Genomic DNA, 26,910 nt, shown 5'->3' on the forward strand with positions numbered 1-26,910 from the left:
TATGGAGGGTCACTTAAACATTCCACTTAAAATAGTTCATTTAACTTGGCACTAAAAAGTTTTAAAGAACTTTAGTGCCAAAATATTGCCTATTAGATTGGAAAAGGCAATAATTGACCTATTTATTGACTTAAAGATTGTAAATATATAAAGAAAAATATTAAACAAATATAAGTATACATATACTGATGATCAACCACATCATTAATGTTCATACTACAACAGATGCGGCTTCAACAACAAAATGTAAAGGAAAGTTTAATCTTCTGCATTATAAATCGTAAATAGCTTGAAGAATTTTGTCAAGAAAAATAGGCCTAGCTGTAAAAAAAAAATACTAACTTAAAATAATGCCCAAAAATCTGTGCAGTCGTACTTATAGCCTCTTTCTTTGTGGCAGTGCCTTGGATTTATTCCACTTTAATGCAGATCCGGATTCTGGATCAGTTATGTTAAAAATGTCCGGATCCAACTCCAAGAACTTATCATTCAGAGAACGTGTAAGTTTTAAAAATTACGATTCAATTATAATTGTGTTTTAAAAAAATTAACAATTATTTCATTGTATATTTTGGTTACTATTTTGCCGGCTGGGATTTGGATTTTTGGGATATCCGGATCGGGAGACAATGTATAAGAAATGTTATTTATAAATGCGGGATAAAGCATGCAACATGGACAAGCAGGAGTTAGCAGGTTTATAAAACTAACAAATACTTTCTAAAACTGTGATTAATCAACCATTTTCTGAGCAGTGAAATAGCATAGTCGTTACTAATGCCACAAGTAGTATCTAAGGCCATAAAATCTGCTAAAATAAGATCTTTAGTCCATAAAATCTGCTACAACTTGTGTCTAAGGCCATAAAATCTGCTACAAATAGTATCTTAGTCAATAAAATCTGCTACAAATAGTTTCTTAGTCCATAAAATCTGCTACAACTAGTATCTTAGTAAATAAAATCTACCATAAAATAGTATCTGCCAAAAAATATAGCATAAGTGTATAAAATCTGCTACTAATAGTATCTTAGCCAAATAGCGAAGTCTTACACCTAATGAATGAACCCAAATTGAATCAGTCCATAAATAATTTAATGTCTTACATAATACTTTTTAGAGTGATGTAAAAATCATTAAAATTACTCATTTCCATTTTAATTCACTTGTAACTTCTAGGTGTTCCAGACGTGTTGAACACCCAGAAAAAGTACCTTTGTACTGTACAGTGTACACTATGCAGTATGGCACGTGTACACTGTATAGTGTACAAGCTGTATACAAATAACTAATCTAGAAGAACTACTTTACTTCAGGATTATAGGAACCAAATAGAGACATGCACATTTAAACAATTCAAAATCTAATTGAAGCAAAAAAAACGAAATTAAATTTTAAAAATGATTTTTAAAGATCACAATCTTAAAAAGAAGTTAAAACATCCGAATGATACAAACTTAATTTTTTGCATTTAAGTTTAAAACTGAAATCGATTAATAATTTGAAAAACAGACTAAATTATTGTGCGCTGTATTTATTTCAGCTTCTCGATTAATCCTTTTGCAGTGATTTTTTTTCTTCATTATCCTTTTATATAACATAGAAATTTTCCCTATTTTATATGGGATCTAGACCATAAACAAAAATCTCTTTTCTAGGACAAAAAGAACCCTCATTATTTAGGAAACCAGAGTCCGAATTTAATGAATTTGACTCACGTCTCAATTCCCCCCAAAAGTGGTTTTAATTAAGTGCCGACTTAAATCTTGAAACATTGATTACGATTTTAAGTGGAACCAATTTGAGCAGCGGGTTAAATTTGAGCCGCGGCTCAAATTCTTTAAATTCGGCCTCAGATCGGGGTAGCCATAAATTTGCAGATTTAGTGAATCTAACAACTCTTTGTATTGTGGATAATGAGATCAATCTTTCGTTAATCTGCAGAGTAATGTAATCTTTATGATTGATATTCCACATTGTATTCAGGGGTTTGATCAGGAAAGGAAAAAATAAAATGGAGAGAAGAAAAGATTTAGTTTTTTTATCGTTTCTCAAATTAAAAAGTGCCCACAATGGATATCGAGATAAAGCGATCAGGATTATGGTTATCCAACACAAAAGTTCCAAGCTCTGGGTTCTTTGCACAAACCACTAAGAAGCCAGTAAGAATAATTTGGCAATTGAAACTCAATTTTATCCGATGATTCTAAACACAGAGAAAAAATGTACACTAACGAAAAAAAAAAAATAATAAGTGGAAAAAAAAGATGGATGCCTGGCTACCTTGGGCCCTCCACCAATAGGTTTTCAGTTGATCTAGTTTTAGCTAGAGGACTGACCAGTCGACATGTGACCTTGGTGATACCAGGACCCGTTCCGGTCAAGGTCATAGTGGACCCGGTCAACCTTTACAGGAAATCTTCCTATTAACCTCGGGCACTTTTTACTTTTTAAATTCATCATGCGTAATAACTTATTATTTTGGACTGATATTTTTTACAGTAGTGAATTTTTCTAAAAAAACATCAAAGGAAAAACCTATTATTGGTTGATATTTGATAATAATACCCTGTTTACAAATTAATGAGAGAACAGCATATTTTCGATTAGAATTGGACAGAAATAACCTCTTCTCAACTTAATACTCAAGAATAAAAGATATCTTCACGTATTACATGATTTACATTAGAATACAAATTTCCACTTTATAATGGAGAAATGTCCATTCACATTTTACATTACAAATGGTTAGGGTGGAAATCCTGTAGAGGCTATTAATAATAAACACAATTTAAACATTAGAAGAAATAATATATCCGTATCCTGCATATAATCTTATTTACAGAGGATGTACGATCAACGGTTGAAAACAAGGAACGTTCCAAAAAATATTGGCCAGAAAACGTGATAGTTTCATTGCTTAAGAAATCCGCGAGTTAATATCTAGAAAACTCGCGTGTGTCGTTTAAACATGTTTGATTGTTTTTCTCTTCTTCAAATTGGAGACAATGGCGATTTTATGATGGTACTCGTGAAAACACTGTCAACCAATTTATATGGTTTATGATTAATTTTGATAGTATTACAACCTACCCTTGGCTAGTGAGGGAGTTCTTGTTATGATTAACTGAAGAATCACTAGCAGACCTGGACAGAGACTCCACTTCATCAGAAACAGAGCTTCGTCTGAAATCAAAATCAAAATCAAAATCAAAATCAAAATCAAAATCAAAATCAAAATCAAAATCAAAATAAAATGTGTACCTGGGACTGTTACCGTTCCTGCGTGTAGATATAGAGCTGGCCGGTGAACCTGGAGCTGCCCGACCCTCACAATCCTCCAACCAACCCTGAACAGAACTCAATTTATAAACCATAAACCCGACTTAATAGACCATGTAGACCCAAGAAAAGCACGAGCAGAAAGATTCCCGTGTAAGACGCTTTCATCTCCCTTACTTCCCCAGACCGTAATAAATAGGTTTAAAAATTTAGAACACTGTTACTGCGGTTCACTTTATTTTCCTGACAGGTAAACCCCCCCCCATTTCCTCAATTTTAACCTCTTTACAACTGCTACAATACAATACCTGAAACTTCCTTAGTTCCGATCTTAATTTATCCAATCTTTGCCCGTTTTCCGTCAGCTGTCCCTGAACACAATTCAAAATAAAAAATATCATAAAAAACTGTTTAGGTTGAACTGCTATATATTTTGTTTAATGTCAACAATAAAATGTTCTTAAAATTCTCAAAATTCGGATTTTTATCATTATTTTGGGAAAAGTTGCCCAGTTTTGATATTTAAATAAAATTTGGGGGAAATCTCTCAGCGTGTCTAATCTTATTCCAACTAGCATTCATGATTGTTGAAACCTTACCTTTTAACCCCCCCCCCCCCCCCCCCCNAAGCTCGCTTCACACAGCTACCCTTTACACACATTTATCTAGTGTTTAATTTTGACATTTTTCGCCATGATTTCTACAGCATAAATGCTTGAATCAATTTTAGAGGAACCACAATTGAAACTAACCAACTTTCAAAGGAAATGCAAGAGATATATCATTCATTTTTCATCAGACAAAAATCGTTTAAGTGTATCGTTGTTAAAGGGACTGTAAAGGAAATATGAAAGGGGGTATAGGCTGAACCCTGAGAATCTCAGGACTTGAACGATACATATAAGACATCTATCTGATGTTCCTGTATCGAGAAATTGATATAAAACTCCGGACCATGTCACCAGAACTCCAACCAATGCCAGTGCAATATTATTGTCACATGACTCCGCTCTGTATCACGTGACCAGTATACTGCACTGTCATTGGAGGGAGTTCTGGTCACCTGATCTAACATATATACGTTTTGGTATAATTTTGACACATTTTTATGATGTCAATTTCTTGATACAGGAACATCAGATAGTTGTCTTATAGGTATCGTTCAAGTCCTGAGATTCTCAGATTTCAGCCTATACCCCCTTTCATTTTTCCTTTACAACCCCTTTAAAAGCACATACCAACCTTGACAGAGTGTCACTTAAAACTACGTTTACAGTCTCGTAGAAAGACAGAGAAACAACAACAAAAAATTGTCAATTTTTAAAGAGAAAAAAATGCCTATTTTTAAAATTACCTGTATAGACATAGGATCCCCCAGCGCAGGATTTGCTTCATAAACAGTTTTCATTTTCATTAAACCATCCCGCGCTGCTGTCTCCTGAAGTAAATAAAAAATGCTTAACAGTCGTCGTCGTATACATACATCAATACAATGAAGACGACTTTTGATTTGAATTTGGATTTTTACCCAGCTTTCAAACTGAATAGATAAACATGGAAACAAAGAGAAGCGGCCATTGTACAGTTTTTCTTAGTTTTCTTATAAACTTAAAATTTGAAAAAAGTCTGCTATAATTCAAAACTTGATAGAAAAGTCGTCTTCATTGTTTTGATAAAATCACCAATCACTACATGATACAGTGTTACTCAATACTCAGACAGAATGAGACTGTAAAGACGACTTGAAACTCTTTAAATATTAGTTTCTGCTTAGAATATAGTCTTAAATGGTTTATTCAATGTTTCGGCAATGCAAAAAAGGAGTTTATGAAACTATAGTGTACTTTAACATTCTTCCACCCTTCACCGTGAATTTCATAATGAACGTGCTATAAAGTTATCATCGTGCTATAAAGTTAAATTAGCTGTACAATCTAGCCCGTGTGCTATAAAGTTTTGATTGGTTCCCGGATATTATCCAAAAAAAATCAGGATATTTCCAAAATATTTATTTTTCAATTGAAATAAAAATAAAATTGAAATGAACTTTACATTTTGACTGCTGCTTTGTTTCAAAGTTTATTTGATCTAGAAATGATCCTTGAAATAAGAGAAGTACACAAACGTTTCATAAAATTACATATAACACTATTGTTCAGGCACAACGTGCTACAAAGTTTTTGGGACTTATTCTATATCTCGAAGGTTCTCGCGTTTTTAGATCATATTTTGTCTCGAGCTTTAGCTTGAACCGTCTCGATAAAGAGAAAATTTCTGTCCAAAAACTTCATAACACTGCGAACCAAAATAACAGTGTTATAAATAGTTATATAATTTGTAGTTGCAGGAAATTATGAATATAGAAAACTCCATATGTTTTGTGGGTAACCCTGACGTTGAATTCTTCTTTGATCTGCAATAGCTATCAAAAGCCAGTGGACAGTGTGAATCGAAAAAAGGTAGCACAACCTTATTAACATGTTATAACCTCTTTTGTACCTTAACAAATAACATATTGGTTTTATGTATTAAATTGGCATCTGAGCTAAATTCTATACATATCCAGAAGTTTTGAAACCAGAAAAAAAAACATTATGAGACATTTGATAAAATTCCAGGGTATTTATGATTTTTTCAAAAACTATGAAAAAAAGCTAGATCCAAGAGTTAGTATCTCCAGAAGACGACATATCTTTCTCTTTTTACAATATTTGGTTGAGGACAATGTATTTCTCATAAAAATATCATGGGTGTATTTAAAATTGCATTTTGCAGTTACAATACATATTAGTGAGTTCGCATGCAAAAAAATCAGCGTCCTACGACAATTCTAAGTTATGTTTAACCACTGTTTAAATTTTTCAGAGAGTAATACAACTTATGCACCCCCCCCCCCCTCCCCCCTTTAAGAAATGATTATTGAAGACCTGGGGGAAATAATAAAAATTGTACATCAAGCTAGTCATTCATTTCAATACTTACAATCCAAAGTTATACTTATTTTACCTTATAAAGTTAAATTTTTCAATAAATTCAGCGACTGAAAAAACACCAAACTTCTAGGGTGGAGAAATAAGTTTTCAAGAAAATATACAACCATGAAATACATCAAATTCTATCCAGTAAACTAAGGATTTAAGTTGAGTATATTCTAGGTATTCAATTTTATCATTTGGAGAAGTTATTTGTTTAGGTTCCAGCTGCCACTTTTCGTACCGTACACGCTAGATGCTTGACCCGACATGAGAAAACTAGCCTTGGATACTTGATCTGACATGATACGACTAGCCTTGTACCTGTACGGTATGGATACTTGATCTGACATGATACGACTAGCCTTGTACCTGTACGGTATGGATACTTGATCCGACACGATACGACTAGCCTTGTACCTGCACGGTACGGATTTTTGATCCGACACGACCCCAATTAGCCTTGTACCTGGGATATTTTAGCTGTGAGTTCGTCTAGTTTACTGATTAGTTTCTTTCTTCTCTGATTAGGTGGCAGTTCAGAGAAATCCTCCTGGATAGATGGTAGTCCATTCAAATTCTAAATAAGGGAGTTATTTTTTAACTGATTGATTGATTGATTGATGGTAATTCATTCACATTCTAAATAGGGAGTTAATCATTAATTGATGTTAATTCATTCACATTCTAAATAAGGAAGTAATTTTTTAGAGGACTAATTGATAAATGGATAGATTTAAGTCCGTTCACATTCTAAATAGAAGGTTATTTCATTAGAATAATGATTGATTGATTGATTGATTGATTGATTGATGGAAAGATGGATGGATGAAAGGCCAATCACATACTAAACAGGGGAGTTATTTATTAGAGGGTTGATTGATGGCTAGATGATAGTTCATTCAAGTTCTAAATAGAGTGGTATTTTATTAGAGGATTGATTGATTGATTTATTGAAAGGTGGAGAGATGGTAATTTATTGACATTCTTAACCGTGATTGATGGAAAGATGGATAAAGGATAGTTCATTCACATTATAAATAGGGGAGTTATTTATTAGAATATTGATTGATGGAAAGATGGATGGATGAAAGTCCATTCACATCCTAAACAGGGGAGTTATTTATTAGAGGATTAATTGATTTAAGAATAGTTGGTAATTTATTCACATTCAATTAATTATTAATTGATTGTTCGTTAGATTGGTTGTAAGAATTATTGGTTGATTTGTTAGCTGATCAATGAGAGAATTAAACAATTGATTAATGGATGAATTATTTTTTTTTTTTTTCAGGGATTTTTAATGGGTTTTAGTGGGTTTTGATTTAATTGGTAATTAATGGGTTGTTAGATTAACAAGCTAATTTTATTGGTTTACTGATAAATAAGTGGTTTGGTTATTTCAATGCTAAGTTAAATGGCAGCTTGATTGATTTGTTGTTTGTTTGATACTTACAGTGATAAGTTGACTGATTTATTGAATGATTGATTGATAATTAATATGCAATTTACAATGCAGAAAAACACATTATAAGAAAGTCTTGGTTTAAATAGAGCCCAAAGTTTAAATTTTGCATGTCATCCCTTCTCATATGCAATGATACGTCATCACACACAGTTTATATTCCAATATCTCAAACTACTAATTCTCAAGTAACTTTTAAGGGATAAACAAAGATTGACATGAACATTTTACATGAACACTGAACACTAACTAAAATTAATTCATGCTATTAATGCTAAAGATCCAAATCCACAAATTTCAAAATATTTGACAGTAATATTGTTGAAGTATTATTTGTAAGCATCAAAATGGAAAGGATCTGAAGCGCCCTTAACAATATTAATAATAATTATGATAGAAGCTGAACAAAATGAGCTATTCTAAATATTTAACACAGGAAAAAACGATTGTTTGTCAAACAAAGCGAAATATATTTTTTAAATCCAAGTCTTCATTTACATTTGTTCACTTAATGGAACATATGGCTATTTTTAATCGTTAAAAATGGCTCCAAAGATAAACCATCACCAAGAAGTGAAACATTTAAACCTTTTTAATATTGCATAAATATTGAAAGAATGTCATTTTTAAAAGAATATATAATTCTTTTAAAAAATCAAATTCTGCGAAAAATTCAGACTTTAAAAAGAAAAAAAGAATCTTTATTGGCATTAACTTTTCAACCATCAAAGCCCTCACAAGTTTTGACTTACATCGAGGGGGGGGGGGAAGGATTACAAAGTTAAATTGAAATTTCACCATTGAGCAATAGGCCCCACTGGCTGCTTCAATTTTACTTTATTAAATATTATTGGAGCAAACAGTTCATTTTTTATTAAATTAAAGGACTGCACAAAACTGTTTACAAAAAAGCTCCCAACACCATTAGAAAAGCAACAGACAAATTGCGCAGATAAAATTACTTACATTGTTTAAAAATGTTGTTAGAAGAATCCACACAGAGTGTGCCACAGTGATTGAAAGAGAAAGAAGAAGTTAGAATCTACAGAATACTTTAAACCCCCGATATCATTCATTAATCTACAGAATACTACCCCCCACCTTTCCCAAGTTAGTTGTTAACTCCATATAAGGACAAAAATTATAGAAGTAAATTTTTTTTTATTTCTTTGAAATAAGAAAAAATAAGTGTTTAATTATAAACCCCTTACCCCCCCCCCCCCTTCTTAAAGGGACTGTAAGCGTAATTTCAAGAAAGATTGACCCTCCATGCAAAGATGACAATGCCCGATTCACAAAGGTACCCTTGAAACCTTTATCTGATCAATAATGTAGAAGACATTGTCATTTCACCAGGTTAAGTGTTTAAACTTTGATATCTAATTCATAATCATTTAAACAAAGGTTTCAAGGGTACCGTTGTAAATCGGGCATTGCCATCTTTGCATGGAGGGTCACTTAAAATTAAGCTTACAGCCCATTTAAATGCATTTTAAATTATAAAAAAAAACTAAATAATTTGTATTACATGCTGAAGTTAGTAATTAACCTTAGTCTGAGTAAAGATGCCAAGAAGACCAGATCTTTTCCGTATCTTGCCTCCAGTTATAGTTCCCAGGATAGATAACTTTTTCTCACTTGGGGTAGATATAGGGGTCTAAATATAGACATACATTTAGAAAGATAGATAGATAGATATATAGATGGATAGATTGATGGATGGTTAGATAGATGTGTAGCAAATGAATGACTGGGTAAATGAATAAATAAATAGATGGATGGATAAATAAATAAATAAATAAATGAATGAATGAATGAATGAATGAATGAATGTATGACTAGTTTGAACTATCCATGGTTGAAAGGTCTTTGAATGAAAGTATGAATGAACATGTGAAAGGATGAATGATTGAATGAATAAACGAATGTATCATACTAACCGAAGATAATGACTGGTTTGAACTATCCATGGTTGAAAGGTCCTCGAATGGATAATCTGTCGGGGGGAGAAATCCACTTTTATACTTCTCTATCACAATCTGAGAGTCCTGTAAACGCAATCAATCAATCAATCAATCAATCAATCAATCAATCAATCAATCAATCAATCAATCAATCAATCAATCAATCAATCAATCAATCAATCAATCAATCAATCAATCAATCAANCCAACCAACCAACCAACCAATTTATGAACAAACCAAAGAACAAACCAACCAACCGACCAACCGAATAACTAACTGACCAACCGACCAAACGACCGACTGGCCGAACAACCAACCAACCCATCCACCCACTGCAGGTTTTACAGTTTGATGTTTGATTTTTTGATAACATTTTTTTGCAAACCAATATTTTTTTACAATCCCATCTTTTTTTTTACAACGCAAACATCCGACAATCAAACAAATATATTTATCTACAATAAAAGGGAGGCTCTATCACATTAGTTGCCAACAATTATCAAAATTCCCCGGGGAAAAATCGGAAATAAAAAATAGGTAGCAGTTTTATATATCAGAGATAAAATGCTATTTAATCATCACGTTTAAAGGGAGTGACCTGCTAGAAATAGTAGTAAGCTAAGAGTGCAGTATTAGATTAAAATATTAGGATTCATTTGAGACCAATAAGAAGTTTTTACGGTGAATAATTGCTGAGTAAGAGTGCAAAAATTCTCAAGTTTAGAAAATCGTTATTTTAAATTATTCGACGACGAAATATTTAACAAAAATTTAATAGTTTATGAATCTTAAATTATCTATTAAAGTTGAATTAAAACTATAAATTCTGCGGTTTTCTGCAGTATTAATTTAAAACAAATTTTAAAAATAATTTTTTGATGCACCCATTAGACTCATCATATGGTGCAAAATTGAGTTTTATCAAAATCTATAGATATATGATACTGCAGAAACATTAAGATACCTATCATTTAATAAATAAATAATATTATTTTTAGAATAAATATAGGGGCCGATTGTATTCATCCAACTGTTCAATCCAGCATAACAATGATATAAAGATGTATAAATATATATATGTTTTATTCAATTAAGAAACTGAACATACGTCACAAACTCTAATTTTCTGACCCTTATGTGTTACCTTAAAATCAAATACTTCAAATTACGAAATATACAAAATCAAAGAGTCAAAAAAGAACCGTTAGAAACTAAAATTTGTAATATTTTGGACAAATCAAACCAAAAAAAGTGATTATTTTTACAAAGATAGAATTAATATTTTGAATAATGAATGTAAATAATTTTTACCTCCTTTTCATTTATTGAGTCTGTACATTTTTGAATTCCCTCCAAGCACTGAGTTACAATTGGAAGCACGTCCTGGAACCATTCCATACATTCAACACAGGCACAGACAAAACCTGTCTTAAAGGGACTGTACTTAATTTCAAGTGACCCATGGTATGTCCCAGTCACGACGGTACCCTTAAAAGCTTTGTATTATCAAGTATAAAGTATATATCCAAGATTTTGTTCCAGAAAATTGATAAATTTCCTTTGGGGTTTCTCAACAATAGTAACTTACGTATTTCTTGCTTCAGAAACAAGAGAGAAATTATCCGAAGGGACTTTGCACTATAGTGCAAAGTTGGATTCACAACGGTAATCCCTTTCCTTGTTCAAGAATGAAAGAGATATCGTTTTTTGTCTAGCTAAAAATTGATTATTCTTAATTGGTGTCTCTAGTGACTAGTGCATTATTGCTTCAGTGACAAAGATGAAATTAACAGAATTCAACACTTTCTAATAAGAGTTGTGAATCCGACATGCCACTCCTTTCTTAAAAGGAAGACACTTGAAATTACGCCTTGAGTCCCTTTAAAGGGAGTGTTCTTAAATTTCAAAACAGGGTAGTAAACAAGTACTTTCTTTTTAACTTTGAAACTTAAAACCAGTGCTTAGGATCCGGATCCGTTGGATCCAAAAGATTTTGGCTTCCTGGATCCGGATCCGCAAAAATATGCGGATCCACGGATCCGGATCCAAGGGGTAAAATATCAACCAAAAACTGCAAAAAAAACTTTTTTACTCCTAAAACCAAAATCTGAACTTTTGAAAAAAATAGAGGTTATAAAAATTTCCTCATTTCTGAATGGTTCATCGAGTTTTAGGATAAAAATATGCGAAAGAAAATAAAACAAAAAATTCGAAAATTATTTTTAATTTTGTTTAAAAAATTCAGTAAATCTATAAGAAATGACATGGATCCGGATCCATTTTTTTCCAGTGAGGATCCAGGATCCGCATCAAAATTAAATGGATCCTAAGCACTGCTTAAAACTCAATAATACGATAAAACCTTAGAATTAATAAATTTCTAAATAAAAGATTAAATGGATTTAAAGATAAACGATATATAACAATAAAATAAATCTGAATCTATTCGTTATTCTTTTTAATTCATTGAGGAATTAGCGAAAAGGGACAAAAGACTGAATGACTGACTGAATGAATGAATGAATAAAAGGATGAATAAATGAATGAATGACTGAATGTATATAATTATTCCTGTTCTATGGCAGCAGATTTCCTCATATAATTCTGTATACACTTAATTCTTTTCTCCTCCAGATCCTTCAATATTTAGAAATAGATAAAATCAAAACATTAACAAAAAGTTAACAAACCCAAAAATTAATTTAAAATAATATTATCAGAAAAGTGATTGGATAGTTTTAATCTTCATGAGTTAATCAAATAAATATGTTTGATTTGCTTCACTGTCTGTCCGAGTGTATCAAACCAAAGTTTAGCACTTTCATGACCCCAGGAAAGGGGTATGGATGGTCAGAATTTAAAAAATTAACTTTTAAAAATTTCGATTTTTAAAATTCAAGGAAAAATCCGATAAATTCGCGATGTTTTTTTTTAAATAGCTTAAGAGAAAATGGAGCAATAGAGCAACAGCTAAGCTCGAAGATCCTGGAAGTCTTGTTCTTTAAAAAAAAGACTAGTTCCGAATTTTATTAGAAATGGTGGCATATATTGTATTATGATTATAAAATTACAAAAAAATCACCTGAAGACCAGTGAATACCCCAGGTAACAGTGTAGAATAATATTGTCGCTGAAATAATTCAATGTATATAAATTTTTTACTTTTTTCATAAATAGATAATACTTTTTCAAATTGATTTTCAATATTGGAAATAAAAGAAATGAATGAATATTAAAAATAAAAATAAAAATGTATATTGGAGGATGAATTGACAATGAAACAAAAATAACGGGATAAAGAAATTGAGTCAATGAAATGTATGTACCTGGTTTACATATTGAATGAAATGAAAGGATGAAAACACGAATGAATGAATGAATACAAGGATGAATATAAGAATGAATGAAAGGATGAATAGATGAATGTATGAATGAAAGATTTAATGGTAGAATATACCTGTAATTCATTAGTTTTCTGCAGCTGGTTTGCATATTCATTTTTAGAATCGTCCATCTGCTGACGTTTAATATTTGAACTCATTCTATACTTGTCTACGTCAGCCCGGGATAGATTCATGTCAGCGTCAGCCTTAATATACATAGATAGATTCATGTCAGCCTTTATATAGATATAAAGATAGATGGATAGATTGATTCAGGTCAGCCTTTATATAGATATAAAGATAGATGGATAGATTGATTCATGTCAGCCTTTATATAGATATAAAGATAGATGGATAGATTGATTCATGTCAGCCTTTATATAGATATAAAGATAGATGGATAGATTGATTCATGTCAGCGTCAGCATTCACATATATAGAAAGAAAGAAAGATAGATAGATAAGTAGATGGATAGATATATAACTCCCTTTGGGTGTAGAGCGGTGATGTGGGCTCTACCCATACCTCTCTTCGGACTGATGGGTGACTGTTTTATTTATTTTTTCATATAGATAGAAAGGTAGATGAATATATAGAGATTTTTAGATATATAGATATATAGATAAATAGATAGAAAAATACATAGATGGATAGAAAAATAAATAAATGAATATACAGATAGATGGTTGGATAGAACATTACCCCCCCCCTCACTAAATTAAGAAAAATCTATAATCCAAAAATAACCAGTTTAAGCAGAAAACTAAAACTGTGGATTCCATTCTTAAATTTTAAAAAAAATCACTGTTTAACAGAAAAAAGTGACATCTTATGAATTTGAAAATATAAGATTGATTATTTTTATTACATTAAAAGAGAACGAGAATAAACATGACTAGCTAGGGTACTCAAAATTACTCCCGCCATTTACTCGCACTTGGACGTTTTTACCGGGAAACGTTCGCTTGTAAAGTTCTCCCGAGTTCCCCAATTCAAATTCAACACAAATCGGTCCAGAGGTTCCCGAGTTATGATCGGACAAACAGAGATTACAACTTTATATAAAAAGATGACATATGCAAGAAGCCCTAAAAAGGTAACTTATACCACCTACAGTAGTATCAAACGAGTACCAGAACCACCATCTAACTGCACTGAATATTTACTGGATTTTTACGGTACACTAAGAACCTTTGACTATCAAGACTCGCGGATTTAAGCTACAGGGACAGTGAAAGCAATTTTCAGAATTTAACACGCTTTCAGAAAGAGAAACACAGATATCTTCATCATTGTTACTTGAAATGGATTTATATTTTTCAGCATTTAACTATTGCGACTAGGGTTTCCACGAAATGGCTAAATCTTTTGCGCAAAATTTGCGCTATTTTCGCGCAAATTTTAGTTTTGCGCAATCCGCGCAAAACAACAAGTTTTACGCAAAATGTAACTTTTTAGGCAAATTGCCAAAAATTGATATTCTAAGCTTAGAATTAAACAACTGAAGATTTATTCCATACATAAAAAAATATTAACATACGAGTATGATAACGATTATACTACACTCAATTGGTTACTTCCAGTTACAAAAAGTTTAAATTAAGGGACCAAAATTAATAAAATAGAAATTAGAGAGTGTGAAACTTGGCAATATTTTAATCCTATTAAATAATTTCAAGTGACCCTTATAAGCTTTGCCTAATCAAGTATGAATTATATTCTTAAATTTGTTTAATCAAAGGAATTGAGTCTTTGTCACAAACTATGATTTTCTAATCCCTATATCTAACCCAATGCCGTAGACCTTAGATATTTCAAACTATGAATTCTGTTAGATGAAAAAATCTAAGTTTGAAATATCAAAGGTTTACACCATCAGGTAGAAAAAATACAGGCATTGGAAAATCAGAGTTTGTTACAAAGACTCAATTCCTTTCTGAAATCTTTTTAATCTCATATAAAATAATGCAAGAAAGTAACCAATGCCTGAAGAATCCACTTTTAGGAAATATGCATGTCCAAAACTAAAATTGTCATTGGTCAATTATGTAAAAGTGACCAAATATAGGAAGACATACCAAAACAAGATTTTTCCAGAATTGAATTCTAAGAAACACACACCGTCACCAACCGTTTGATTTTTACGAAATTGTTGAATTGCGCAAAACTCTAGTTGCGGAATTGCGCAAAACTTGAGTTTCGCAAAAGCGGAATAGGGCAATTTTGCGCGAAATGACTTTTGCGAATGATTGCGCAAATTGTTGTTTTTTTTCGCGCAAAAACTGATGCGCAAAGAAAGAAAAATTATGTGATTCGTTCCGCAAAAATTGCGCAAAAGTTTTGCGAATGGAAACCCTAATTGCGACAAAATATTAAATTCAAAAGTTTCATTATTTCAGCAATATCAGGAGTTTGAAATTCAATAAAAAAAATCAGATATGGTACTCACATTTCTCAAATTTTGGATATTTATTCACCTTATTATACGCCTCCAAGGCCCTTTCACTGGCACCAAAAGCTTTTTCATATTTCTCCTAAAATACAGAATAAGTAGTTAAACTTTCCATACCTAGTAAAACTATCATTATGCAACCTCTGATATAATGAATAGAAATGTCTTTAAAATTTTCAGATTAAAATCATTTGAAACTTACATTTTATTTGAGAACAATTGTGGATATTTTAAGCAAGAGTGAAAATAAACTAATAATTCAAACAAAATCCAAATACTAGGAAACCCAGCTTTGCCAAGAAATGAATCTTTCCCATTAAAAGTCAACCTATTGAACTTCGTATTTTAAAAACCCAGCTAAGCACATTTCCTTGTTTCTGCCAAATTCTCCAAACAAAATTTGAGGCAAATTGGTCAAATGGGGTGTTAAGAGTTTTGATCGGACATACAAACAAACAGATGGACAAACAGACGAAAGTAAGGTATTCAAATTTCTCAGTTTTGAGTTAAATAAAAAAAATTACAAGACATATTCATCTTCTGAAAAAATTGGGCACACTCGGATCAGCCTGTGTACGCCCCTGCAAAAATTGAATAAATTACCTTGGTTTTAGCCAGAGCTGATAAACTAACTGTCAACTGCTGTTGTATCCTCGCCCCCTCTTGTAAATGCTAAAAATATTATAATTAGTTAAATGCACCGCAAACTTAAAATTTTGCATTTTTATTGCTTCATTGTCAGATAGAATTTTATTAAAATATTGTAAATATTGAGACAACAAATATAAAATAGAAAAAAGAAAAATAAGAAAAAAAGAAAGTAAGTAGTAGGATAAAATGGAAGTAAATAGTAGGAAATAAATGGAAGTAAATAGTAGGATAAAATGGAAGTAAATAGTAGGATAAAAAGGAAGTAAATAGTAGGATACAATGGAAGTAAATAGTAGGATAAAAAAAGAAGTAAATAGTAGGATAAAAATGAAGTAAATAGTAGGAAATAAATGGAAGTAAATAGTAGGAAATAAATGGAAGTAAATAGTAGGATAAAAAGGATGTAAATAGTAGGATAAAATGGAAGTAAATAGTAGGATAAAATGGAAGTAAATAGTAGGATAAAATGGAAGTAAAAGTAAGATAAAATGGAAGCACGAAAAAAGAGAACAAAAGTAATGAGAAGGAAGAAAAGAAAAAACTAAAATTGATTCGAGAAAAAGAAGAAAAAAAAGAGAAAAATTAATAAATAGAAAGCCCATTGAATAAGGAGGAGAAAGGAAGAAAAGAAAAAAGCTAAAAAAGGAACAGTAAATATAAATGATACAAAATGGAATGAAATAAAGAAACTCAAACAGGCTAAAAAAGAAAAAAAGTGTAAAAAGGAGGAAAGGAGAAACTTAAGATTAATAAGAAAGAAAGTGGAAAAAGGAGGAAAGGAGGAACTAAAAACTAATAAGAAAGAAAGTTTAAAAAGGAGGAAAGGAGAAACTTAAAATTAATAAGAAAGAAAGTGGAAAAAGGAGGAAAGGAGAAACTTAAAATTAACAAGAAAGTGGAAAAAGAAGAAAACAAAAAACAATCAATAGAAAAGGGAAGAAAATGAGAAATTGAATAAAAAGAAAGAGAAAAGATAGAAAAGACTATAAATGAAAGGTGGAATTAAAGAAAAGAGGAGAAGTTAAAAAAAGACCATTTTCTCCCCAACATCAAATTGTACCCGCCCAAATCGTGAAAACGCCCCTAGTCCTAATCTATGATAATCTTGAATTCTATAATTTTTATCTGTCATGTCATCCTTGTAAATGTTTGTTCACCTTTAAACTTTAAACCTACACCAAAACCTTTAACAAGGAGAAAACCAAGAAGACGGGAAAACAAACAAAGAAAACAAAGATTACAAAGAATTAAACAATGACATTTTTATAAAAAAAGTTCTTTAGCTTCCAGAAGGTGAAAGACAAACTGGAGCAATGTTTAGTTTTATATTGATTCTGTTCACGTATTATTCTTTGAAAAAGTGGCATTATCGATGCTCGAAAGTACCTTTAAACCTGAGATGTGGTATCAGGGTTACAGGATTACCCACAAAGGGTAAGACGACTGTACGGAATTAATACGACCTGAGTCCGAATTTAATGAATTTGAGCCGCGTACCAAAAACCGGTTTCAATTGAGCGCCGGCTTGAATCTTGAAACGTTGAATACAATTTTAAGTGTTACCTACCATATTTGAGCCGCAGCTCAAATTTTTTCTTCGACCATAAAGGCATTCATTTCTTTGCCAAATCATGAGATAAACCATTTTACAAACCATAATCAAGGCAGAAGACTTAATCTAAACTTGAGAACGTTGTTATTGAAAAGTTTTAAGTCGTCTTCACAGTCTCATTTTTTGAGTTGAGAAACAATGACAAATAAGACTCAATCATTGCTTCAATAAGAATTAAAGGATTCCGCTAATAATCATGTATAGCACTCGTCAAATAAAAATGGTAATTTATTTCCCGGGAACAAGCCCATTTGGAAAAAAAAAAATTTTATTTGTTTTCTCTATAAGAATGTTCAATTTACCTGTGTGCCCCCACGTAACCCCTAGATCGTGGAGTAATTAGTGAAATTAGGACTCCGTTAAACTACTAGAACTCTAGTTAATCAGAACCAACTACAGAGATTCACTTCAATACCCTCTTAACAGTTAAGACAGTTAATCAGAACCAACTACAGAGATTCACTTCAATACCCTCTTAACAGTTAAGACTACTACCTCCCCCCTCCAATATTAAATGAAAAAAATGTTTAAGTATAATTTTTTATTTCAAAGATCTGTTGCGACCTTGTTAACAAAAAATAGGGTAAAAGTAAGTATATACCAGTCAATACAACTGAATTCAACCATGAATGAAAGAAATATAAGTATTGTCTAAGAAAGTATCGTACTTTTTTAGAAACAAACATGTAATTTTTTAATTTTTTAAATATCAACAAGTATTTATAAAGGTTTCATGGAAATAAAGATTTTAAAAAGTCTCTAAAAAAGGGGACTCCGATAAAACGTAGAGTCCTGTATAACATCCCAATGGGGTCTTAGCTTAAATTAGATCTCCGATGGAAATAGGTCTCCAATGGAAATAGGTCTCCGATAAAAATAGATCTCCGGTGAAAATAGGTCTCCGATGGAATTAGATCTCCGGTAAAAATAGGTCTCCGGTGAAAATAGGTCTCCGGTGAAAATAGATCTACGGTGAAAATAGGTCTCCGATGGAAATAGGTCTCCGGTGAAAATAGATCTAAGGTGAAAATAGGTCTCCGGTGAAAAAAGATCTCCGATGAATAAAGATCTCCTGTGAAAATAGATCTCCGATTAAAATAGGTCTCCGATGGAAATAGGTATCCTATGGAATTACGTCTCCGATGGAAATAGGTCTCGGATGGAAATAGGTCTCCGATGGTACTTGAATGATGAAAATTTCTTCCAAGACTCGTATATAATGTGTGTCGTCAAAAGATAAGATGTTATCACCACATATTGTACAATGTAACATAGTTGCAAAACCCACGTTAGATCATCCGTTATATTTAAAAATTAGAAATTCAAGATTTTTATTACTTTTGATACTTTTTACCCAAAAATTAATTTTCCACAATTCAACAACACCCCTGCTTCATTATAATTCAGGGGTAAATATTTTCTAATACAATATTCTACTTCTATTTTACACTTAAGTTATACTAACAAATTTTTTCTTGAAAATAATAAAACCCCGGTCATTTTTCTAAATTCTATCAAGCTGTAAAGAAAAATAGAAGAATAGAATAATTCAAGAAATTAAATAAGGACAAGGACAAAATTAAATTCAAATTAATTTTCTATGTAAAGCTTTCGACACTTAAAATATTTATTTTAGTTCTTAAAGGGACAGTAAGATTAATTTCAAATGACCCTCCATGCAGATAAGAATGCCCGATTTACAACGGTACCCTTAAATCCTTACAGGGACTGTAAAGGAAAAATGAAAGGGGGTATAGGCTGCAGAAAGCTAATCACTTAAGCTCTTGATCGCGACCCATGAAAGTTATATCTGATGTTCCTGTCTCGAGAAATTGATATAAAACTGTGTCAAATTTATACGAAACGAAGATATCCCAGAGAAAATTAGGGTTTCTCAAATTACTATTTTATAATTTTTATTTTTATTTTTAATAGATATAATTGATAAAATTACGTCACCAGAACTACAACCAATGGAAGGTTTAAACCATTTAAGATTTAAATTGTATATATAATATTAAAAATTCAATCATTTTGGATAATTTTCATAAGTTTCATGAGCCAAACGTAGCTCTCTAATCTAGGGGTGTTGGAACATTTAATAAATGGATATTTCATTGATAACAAAATCATAGATTTCATGAACAAGACATTTCAAAGATAGGACATTCTATAGAAAGGACATTTCATTATCATAGATAGAACATTTCATTGATAGAGCTTTCAAAGATAGGACATAAAATGGACAGGACATTTCACAGATACGACATTTCATAGAGAGGACATTTCATAACCAGTATATTTCATAGATAGCACATTTCATAGAAAATTTTTTTATTTTTAATCTTTTACCATAAGAAAAACTATTTAGTTAGTTGCATATTAAATCCAAAAATATTTTTATTCTTCTCAAAAACTTAAAAAAGGGAATTTATTATTAACGTGAAATTTACTATAACTTGACGTGATAGTAAAGAGGGGGGTGGAGAAGGGGGTCTCCTACCCCCCTAGTTGTGCCTATGGACTATCTGTATTGAATAAATGCCTTGAATTACTTCTGCTTTATCCTATGAAGGATTCAATATACATATATACAGTATACACACACCATATTGTATACATTATACTAACATATGTAGTAACTAACCTTCATTCATACATATATACATTAATTCAAACACTTTAGAAGTATACAGGTCCCCTCCCCCCATCCCTCATTATTCAGAAACTAGAACATACAGAGAATATTTAGTATTAGTATTGATTGATAAATATACAATAAACAAGTAAACAGGGTGATATTTAGTGTGTTAAAGGGACTGTAAGTATAATTTCAAGTGAACCTTCATGAAAAGCGGGAAATGTCCGATTCACGATGGTATCCTAGAAACCATTATCCAATTAATAATGTAGACGCTATTACCGGTTTTGTAGTTTTAAAGTGATAAATTCTAATAATTCCTGTAAAAGAAATGAACAAATTACTTTCAAAGAGAACCCACAATTGTAAAATATCAATTTTCAACATGATAAACATTGATATCTTATTCAAACTTGATCCGACAAAGCTTTTAAGGGTACCGTTGTCATATTTGCATGGAGGTCACTTTATATTACGCTTACAGTCTCTTGAGGGGTTCACGATCCTAGATCAGAAAAAAAGATAATAATTCATTCGTGTAAACCCAATTATTGAAAATATAGATTTTCAACAGTTCAGAATGTTTTCTAGAAATTTTGAAATTGAAAAAAAATCCATTTTTGTCTATTCTTTTCTACATTCCCACATTTTTAGTAACTATTAACTTAACTTTTACATTTTTATCGATTCTCTAAATTCAGGAAAGCTTTCGGTAAGAAAGTACTGAATAAAATCTTAACATGCAGAATTATGTGTTCTTTAACCCCCCCCCCCTNCTTCTTAACACTAATGATTAGATGTACATGTTCATAATTTTGAAAACTGATTATTTTCAAATGTGTTTTTTATACAAAAGTGACCAGCGCATTTCTGGTGCAGGAAAACAATGTAAGCATAATCTGAATTAAACACATTATTCCTCTAAATCTCATATTCTTTATCAAGATCCCCTCCCCTTCCCTTTTATCTACTTTCAGTTTATCATTAATCTTCGTCGCATGACTCCTTTCTCTTGTTTTAACTACTTTAACAGGTGCCAACCCCCTTTCTCAAATTTTGTCGCTTTCATTTTTGACAAATGTTTTTTTCTATCAAACGTTTTTTTTCTATCAAACGTTTTTTTCTTACAAACGTTTTCTTTTTTGATAAACGTTATTAATTTTATAATAAATGTCTTCTTTTTTCAGCAAACTTTTTTTAACAACCCCTTTCATTTTTTACCAAAAGGTTTCTTTTTTACTTAAAAAGAATGTTTTTTTTTTACAGACCCGGCAGAAGCGTGACCACTTCAATTCGCAAACTTCAAAAGTCTCTTTAAGAATTCTATAACTCTATGAAGCTCTCTCAATCTAATTCTCTACCGATTAATGATTAACTCAAACATTCGTATTTAGAGTCTATCAACTACAAACTATATTTGGGTCTAAATGTAGAGGTGAAATTAAGTCGACCGATCATACAATCAATGAACTATAACGTAACATATATGAAAAACCTATCCTTATTTATCTAGAGACATAGGTATAAGGTATAGGTTTTAAGGTTTACGTCCAGGTCTATGTCAGGTCTAGGTTTGCTAAAAACCGCTACTAGTTGGTCTAGAAACATGAGGGAATAATTTAAGATAATATCAGGGTTGTTTAAAAATGCTATTATCTCATTTCAGGATGGGTTATTATCTTAATTAGAAGGAAAACCAACACAACACAAGTTCAGGGGTATACAAAACATAATAAATACTGTAAATAGAAATACAACCCCCCCCCACATCATAATTTTTATTATTTTCTTCCTTCATTATTCTTAAAAACAAAAATAGTCCTTCTACCTTTCGTCTATCGTCCCTGATAGATTTGACGAGTGTGTTAAGGTCTGAGACGACAGCTGTAGAAAGGTTTTCAGCAATAACTTCATGCTGACCTGAACAATAAGAATTCAATCAATAAATCAATTTTAATTAATNAAGATTGCAATACCTGATTCACAACGGTACCTTTAAAAGCTTTGTCTGATCAGGGTGGAATTAGTTATGAATGTTTATAAGTATGATTATTTAACGAAATGAGTGCATTCATAAAGAAAAGTAGCTTTTATCATTATTACAAAGTTTAGAAACGAAACTTTAAAATCATAAAAGAACGTTTTCAGTATTAAAAATTCCAAATACGCGAATAAGTATCAAATCTGTTTTTGCTGAGCTCTAAATATTTTGACACTGACATGTTTAATGTGTAAATTTCTGAATTAAACACGGATTAATTTTCAATAATATTTACTTATTTTATTCAAAAACTGTTTAATAATGTACACAAACTAACATCAATAAAGAATTGAAAGAAAGAACATAAATTTTTTACAAAATCCAATTTAAATATGGAAAATTCACTGACACAAAATTCCTGTGTCTTAAATGGGTTTGTCGTCGAAACGGCCGATACAAATTTGGAGAATTGCATGTTTGATCCATAAGGGTATCCTTTAATCTTTTAGCCAAGCAACAATGAGAAAGATTTTCTATCTAGTAAAATGTTACATTTTGACATTTTCTTTGTATGGCTCTGCTGCATAAATCCACACTTTTATAGGGACACCACAGTAAAACATATCTATTTATCCATTTATCTATTTATCTATTTATCTATTCAACTATCTGTCTGTGTATTTGATGATTGAGGGTTTGTATAATTCAAGATTAAGGTCAAACAAACCATGATCGCTTCAGGTTGGATAGATAGATAGATAGATAGATAGATAGATAGATACATAGATTAGGTGGTTAGATAGATAGATAATATGGTTAGATAGATAGATAGATTAGATGGTTAGTTAGATAGATAGATAGATAGATAGATTAGGTGGTTAGATAGATAGATAGACAGATTAATAGATGGATAGATAATATGGTAATATAAATAGATTAGATGGTTAGATAGATAGAGATTTGGTAGTTAAATAGATAGATAGATTAAGTGGTTAGAAAGATAGATAAATGAATAGATATGGTTAGATAGATAGATAGATAGAAAGATTTATCAATAGATAGATTATGTGGTTAGATAAATAGATTGATTAGGAGGTTAGATAGAAAGATAGATAGAAAGATAGATTAATATGGGTAATTGTTTAGATTAGGCGGATTGATGGATAGATTAGATGGTTTGATAGGTAGATAGATTAGGTGGATAGATAGATAGAATAGATTAGGTGGATAGATAGATTAGATGGATAGATAGATTGATAAGGTGTTTAGATGGATAGATAGATAAGATAGATTAAGTGGTTTGACAGATAGATAGATGAATAGATATGGTTAGATAGATAGATAGATAGATAGAGAGATATATGAATAGATAGATTAATATGGTTAATTGTTTAGATTAGGCGGATTGATGGATAGATTAGATGGTTTGATAGATAGATAGATTAGACGGATAGATAGATAAATAGATTAGGTAGATAGATAGATTAGATGGATAGATAGATTGATAAGGTGTTTAGATGGATAGATAGATCATGTGGTTAGATAGATAGATAGATTATGTGGTAGGATGAATAGTTAAGGCCTAAGGCTAGAAATTATATTCTCATGTAGTATATTTAAAAACCAAAGTTTTATAACAATATGAATGTATTATTTGTGTGCGTGTTGTATGGAAGTGTCTGTCTGTGCTTGTTATTTTTATACGCGCCGGTCAAGGTTAGAACATTAGGGAAATTGAACAATTGTTTTTAGAATTTAAAGGGACTGTAAGCGTTATTTCAAGTGATCCTTCGTGCAAAGATGACAATGCCCAATTCACAACGGTACCCTTAAAAGCGTTGTCTGATTAAGTATGTATTGATATCAATGTGTACCATTTTGAAAACTGATTGTTTTAATTGTCGTTTCTCAAATTTACTTGCGCATTCCACCTTCATGAAAATATTTAGGAATTATCAAGATTAACCCAAGAAAAACGACAATTTCCTCCACATTATTGATCAGATAAAGGTTTCTGAGTACCGTTATGAATCAGGCATTCATGGAAGGTCACTTGAATTAACGCTTACAGTAAAAGTTGCTAAAATGATATTTTTCCAATTTAGTATTTTTTTAATCATTTGTCATGCAAAAAAATACTTAATCTTTTAATACAATTTAGTGGTTTAGTTTTGATTGATCCTACATATTTTTCAGAATTTACACTAACAGGTCCATCACAATTATTTTGCGAACAAATTAAACTTAATATTAAAATTGAGTAAAAGCTTCAAATATTCTAAAATTGCAAATTTTGTTTTAAATGGCATAGATAAGACCCAAAACTGGAGTAGACCTGGAAAATGAAATCAAATTTGATTTAAAAATAATAAAAAGAAAAAGCTTAAAGACTCTCATGTAGCAAGATTTAATGCAAAATATTTTGCCAAGGGAGTAACCGGCAAATACGTATATGCGTTATGTTTATGCGTCAAAACGTGCGTAGGAGTTGGTTGGAGCGTGCGTCAGAGGAATTGTTGTTCTTTACGCAGTAGGATGCTACACATGTGGTCCAGGCTTCTTTAAACAGCAGTGTAGGAAACGGGAAGGGGGGTCATTGAGACATCGATTAGAAACAAGAACACTTTGAATAATCAAGCAAAATATTAATTGATTTTGGCGCTATTTTATGTATTCATTTGGCGTACTATCCCGTTTTGTCTTATTTAATCTGTATAATGTGTACTGTACTCTGTACTGTACTGGCTCTAGCTGCCTAAAGGTCGACCCGGTACTTGAAATATGAACCGGAGTTTACAGTGCATAATTTCATGTATCCAGTATCAGAAAAGCCATGAATCCATGTATCCATGTTATATGAACCCATGTATCCATGAATCCATGTATCCATGAATCCATGTATCCATTAATCCATGTATCCCTGTACCATGTTATATGAATCCATGAATCCATGAATCCATGTATCCATGAATCCATGTATCCATGAATCCATGTATCCATGAATCCTTGTATCCCTGTACCATGTTATATGTATCCATGAATCATAATATCCATGTTTAAAATTGAATGTGTATCCGTCTATTCCTATATCCGTGTATCTATCTATCTAGTATCTATCTATCTATTAAACTTTTCATATTTTTTGTTCTAATCTTCTAGTTGACATCCTGTCAAAATGTCTCCAGGACATCTTCACCGAGCCTACATACGCCATACAGAACATGAAGAACATACAAAACCCTGAACATACAGAACATACGGAACATACAGAACATACAGAACATACGGAACATACAGAACATACGGAACATACAGAACATACAGAACATACGGAACATACAGAACATACAGAACATACAGAACATACGGAACATTCAGTACATACAGAACATACAGGACCCTGAACATACAGAACATACGGAACATACAGAACATACGGAACATACAGAACAAATGGAACATGCAGAACATATAGAACATACATAACATTACAGAACATTACAGAACATTACAGTACATACAGTACATACAGAACATACAGAACATACAAAACATACAAAACATACAAAACATACAAAACATACAAAACATACAAAACATACAAAACATACAAAACATACAAAACATACAAAACATACAGATGATACAGATCATACAGAACATTTAGAACATTTAGAACATACAGAACGTGGAGAAAATACAGAACATACAGAACATACGCCATGAATAACATGCATAACATAAGAACATACAGAACATAAAGAACATGCAGAACATACAGAACATACCGAACATACAGAATATACAGAACATACAGAACATACAGAAAATACAGAACATGAAAAACATACAGAACATGCAAAACATACAGAACATACAGAGCATACAGAACATACGCCATGAATAACATGCATAACATACAGAACATGCAGAACATGAAGAACCGACACCAAAACAGAACATACAGAACACATGTAGAACATAAAGAACAAACAAAACACACAAAACATACAGATCATAAAGAATAGTATCATAAAAGGGAAGGGAAAAAATTTAAAGCTGACATCGATTTTACATCACCCCAAATCATTGAAAATCACTCCAATTCCATAAATAAAAAATGTCATAAATAAAAGATTAATGTGTCCTATCTTGTTGTTTACCTACTTCTATCTATATTTAGAACATTTAGAACATGTCATAAATAAAAGATTAATGTGTCCTATCTTGTTGTTTACCTACTTCTATCTATCTGACTATTAACGCCTATCTGTTAATCGTTCTTAGCACATACTTGTAAATCTTCAGAAAATTTCGAATATCATTAAAACTACTTAAAAGAAAATTAAAAGATAGGAAATTGTAAAAAATGAAAAGCTCTTGAAAAAATGAAGTTTATTTGATTACCAGTTGAGTTTGGAACGCAAGGGTGCCTCAACTTAACATAATAAATGAGATAAATCTGAGTCCGAATTTAATGAATTTGAGCAATCTCCTTCTTCTTCT

General features: G+C 31.4%; 1 protein-coding gene across 1 annotated transcript in view; it reads right to left on the reverse strand.

Annotated features, from left to right (window-relative positions):
- Window positions 1-26,910, reverse strand: part of LOC111711579 (formin-binding protein 1-like) — a gene marked incomplete in the record, with an annotated part of 34,856 nt that overhangs the window by 3,966 nt on the left and 3,980 nt on the right. Inside the window, 15 exon segments of the mRNA XM_023485966.1 lie at window positions 2,283-2,405; window positions 3,093-3,185; window positions 3,264-3,349; window positions 3,590-3,652; window positions 4,636-4,719; window positions 6,723-6,806; window positions 9,268-9,375; window positions 9,659-9,766; window positions 10,995-11,066; window positions 12,255-12,320; window positions 12,766-12,813; window positions 13,141-13,272; window positions 15,545-15,601; window positions 16,123-16,191; window positions 22,252-22,343. Of these exon segments, the coding sequence (XP_023341734.1) occupies window positions 2,283-2,405; window positions 3,093-3,185; window positions 3,264-3,349; window positions 3,590-3,652; window positions 4,636-4,719; window positions 6,723-6,806; window positions 9,268-9,375; window positions 9,659-9,766; window positions 10,995-11,066; window positions 12,255-12,320; window positions 12,766-12,813; window positions 13,141-13,272; window positions 15,545-15,601; window positions 16,123-16,191; window positions 22,252-22,343 (1,285 nt within the window).

Source organism: Eurytemora carolleeae, unplaced genomic scaffold (genome assembly GCF_000591075.1).
Source record: "Eurytemora carolleeae unplaced genomic scaffold, Eaff_2.0 scaffold1089, whole genome shotgun sequence".
NCBI classification, from domain to species: Eukaryota; Metazoa; Arthropoda; class Copepoda; order Calanoida; family Temoridae; genus Eurytemora; species Eurytemora carolleeae.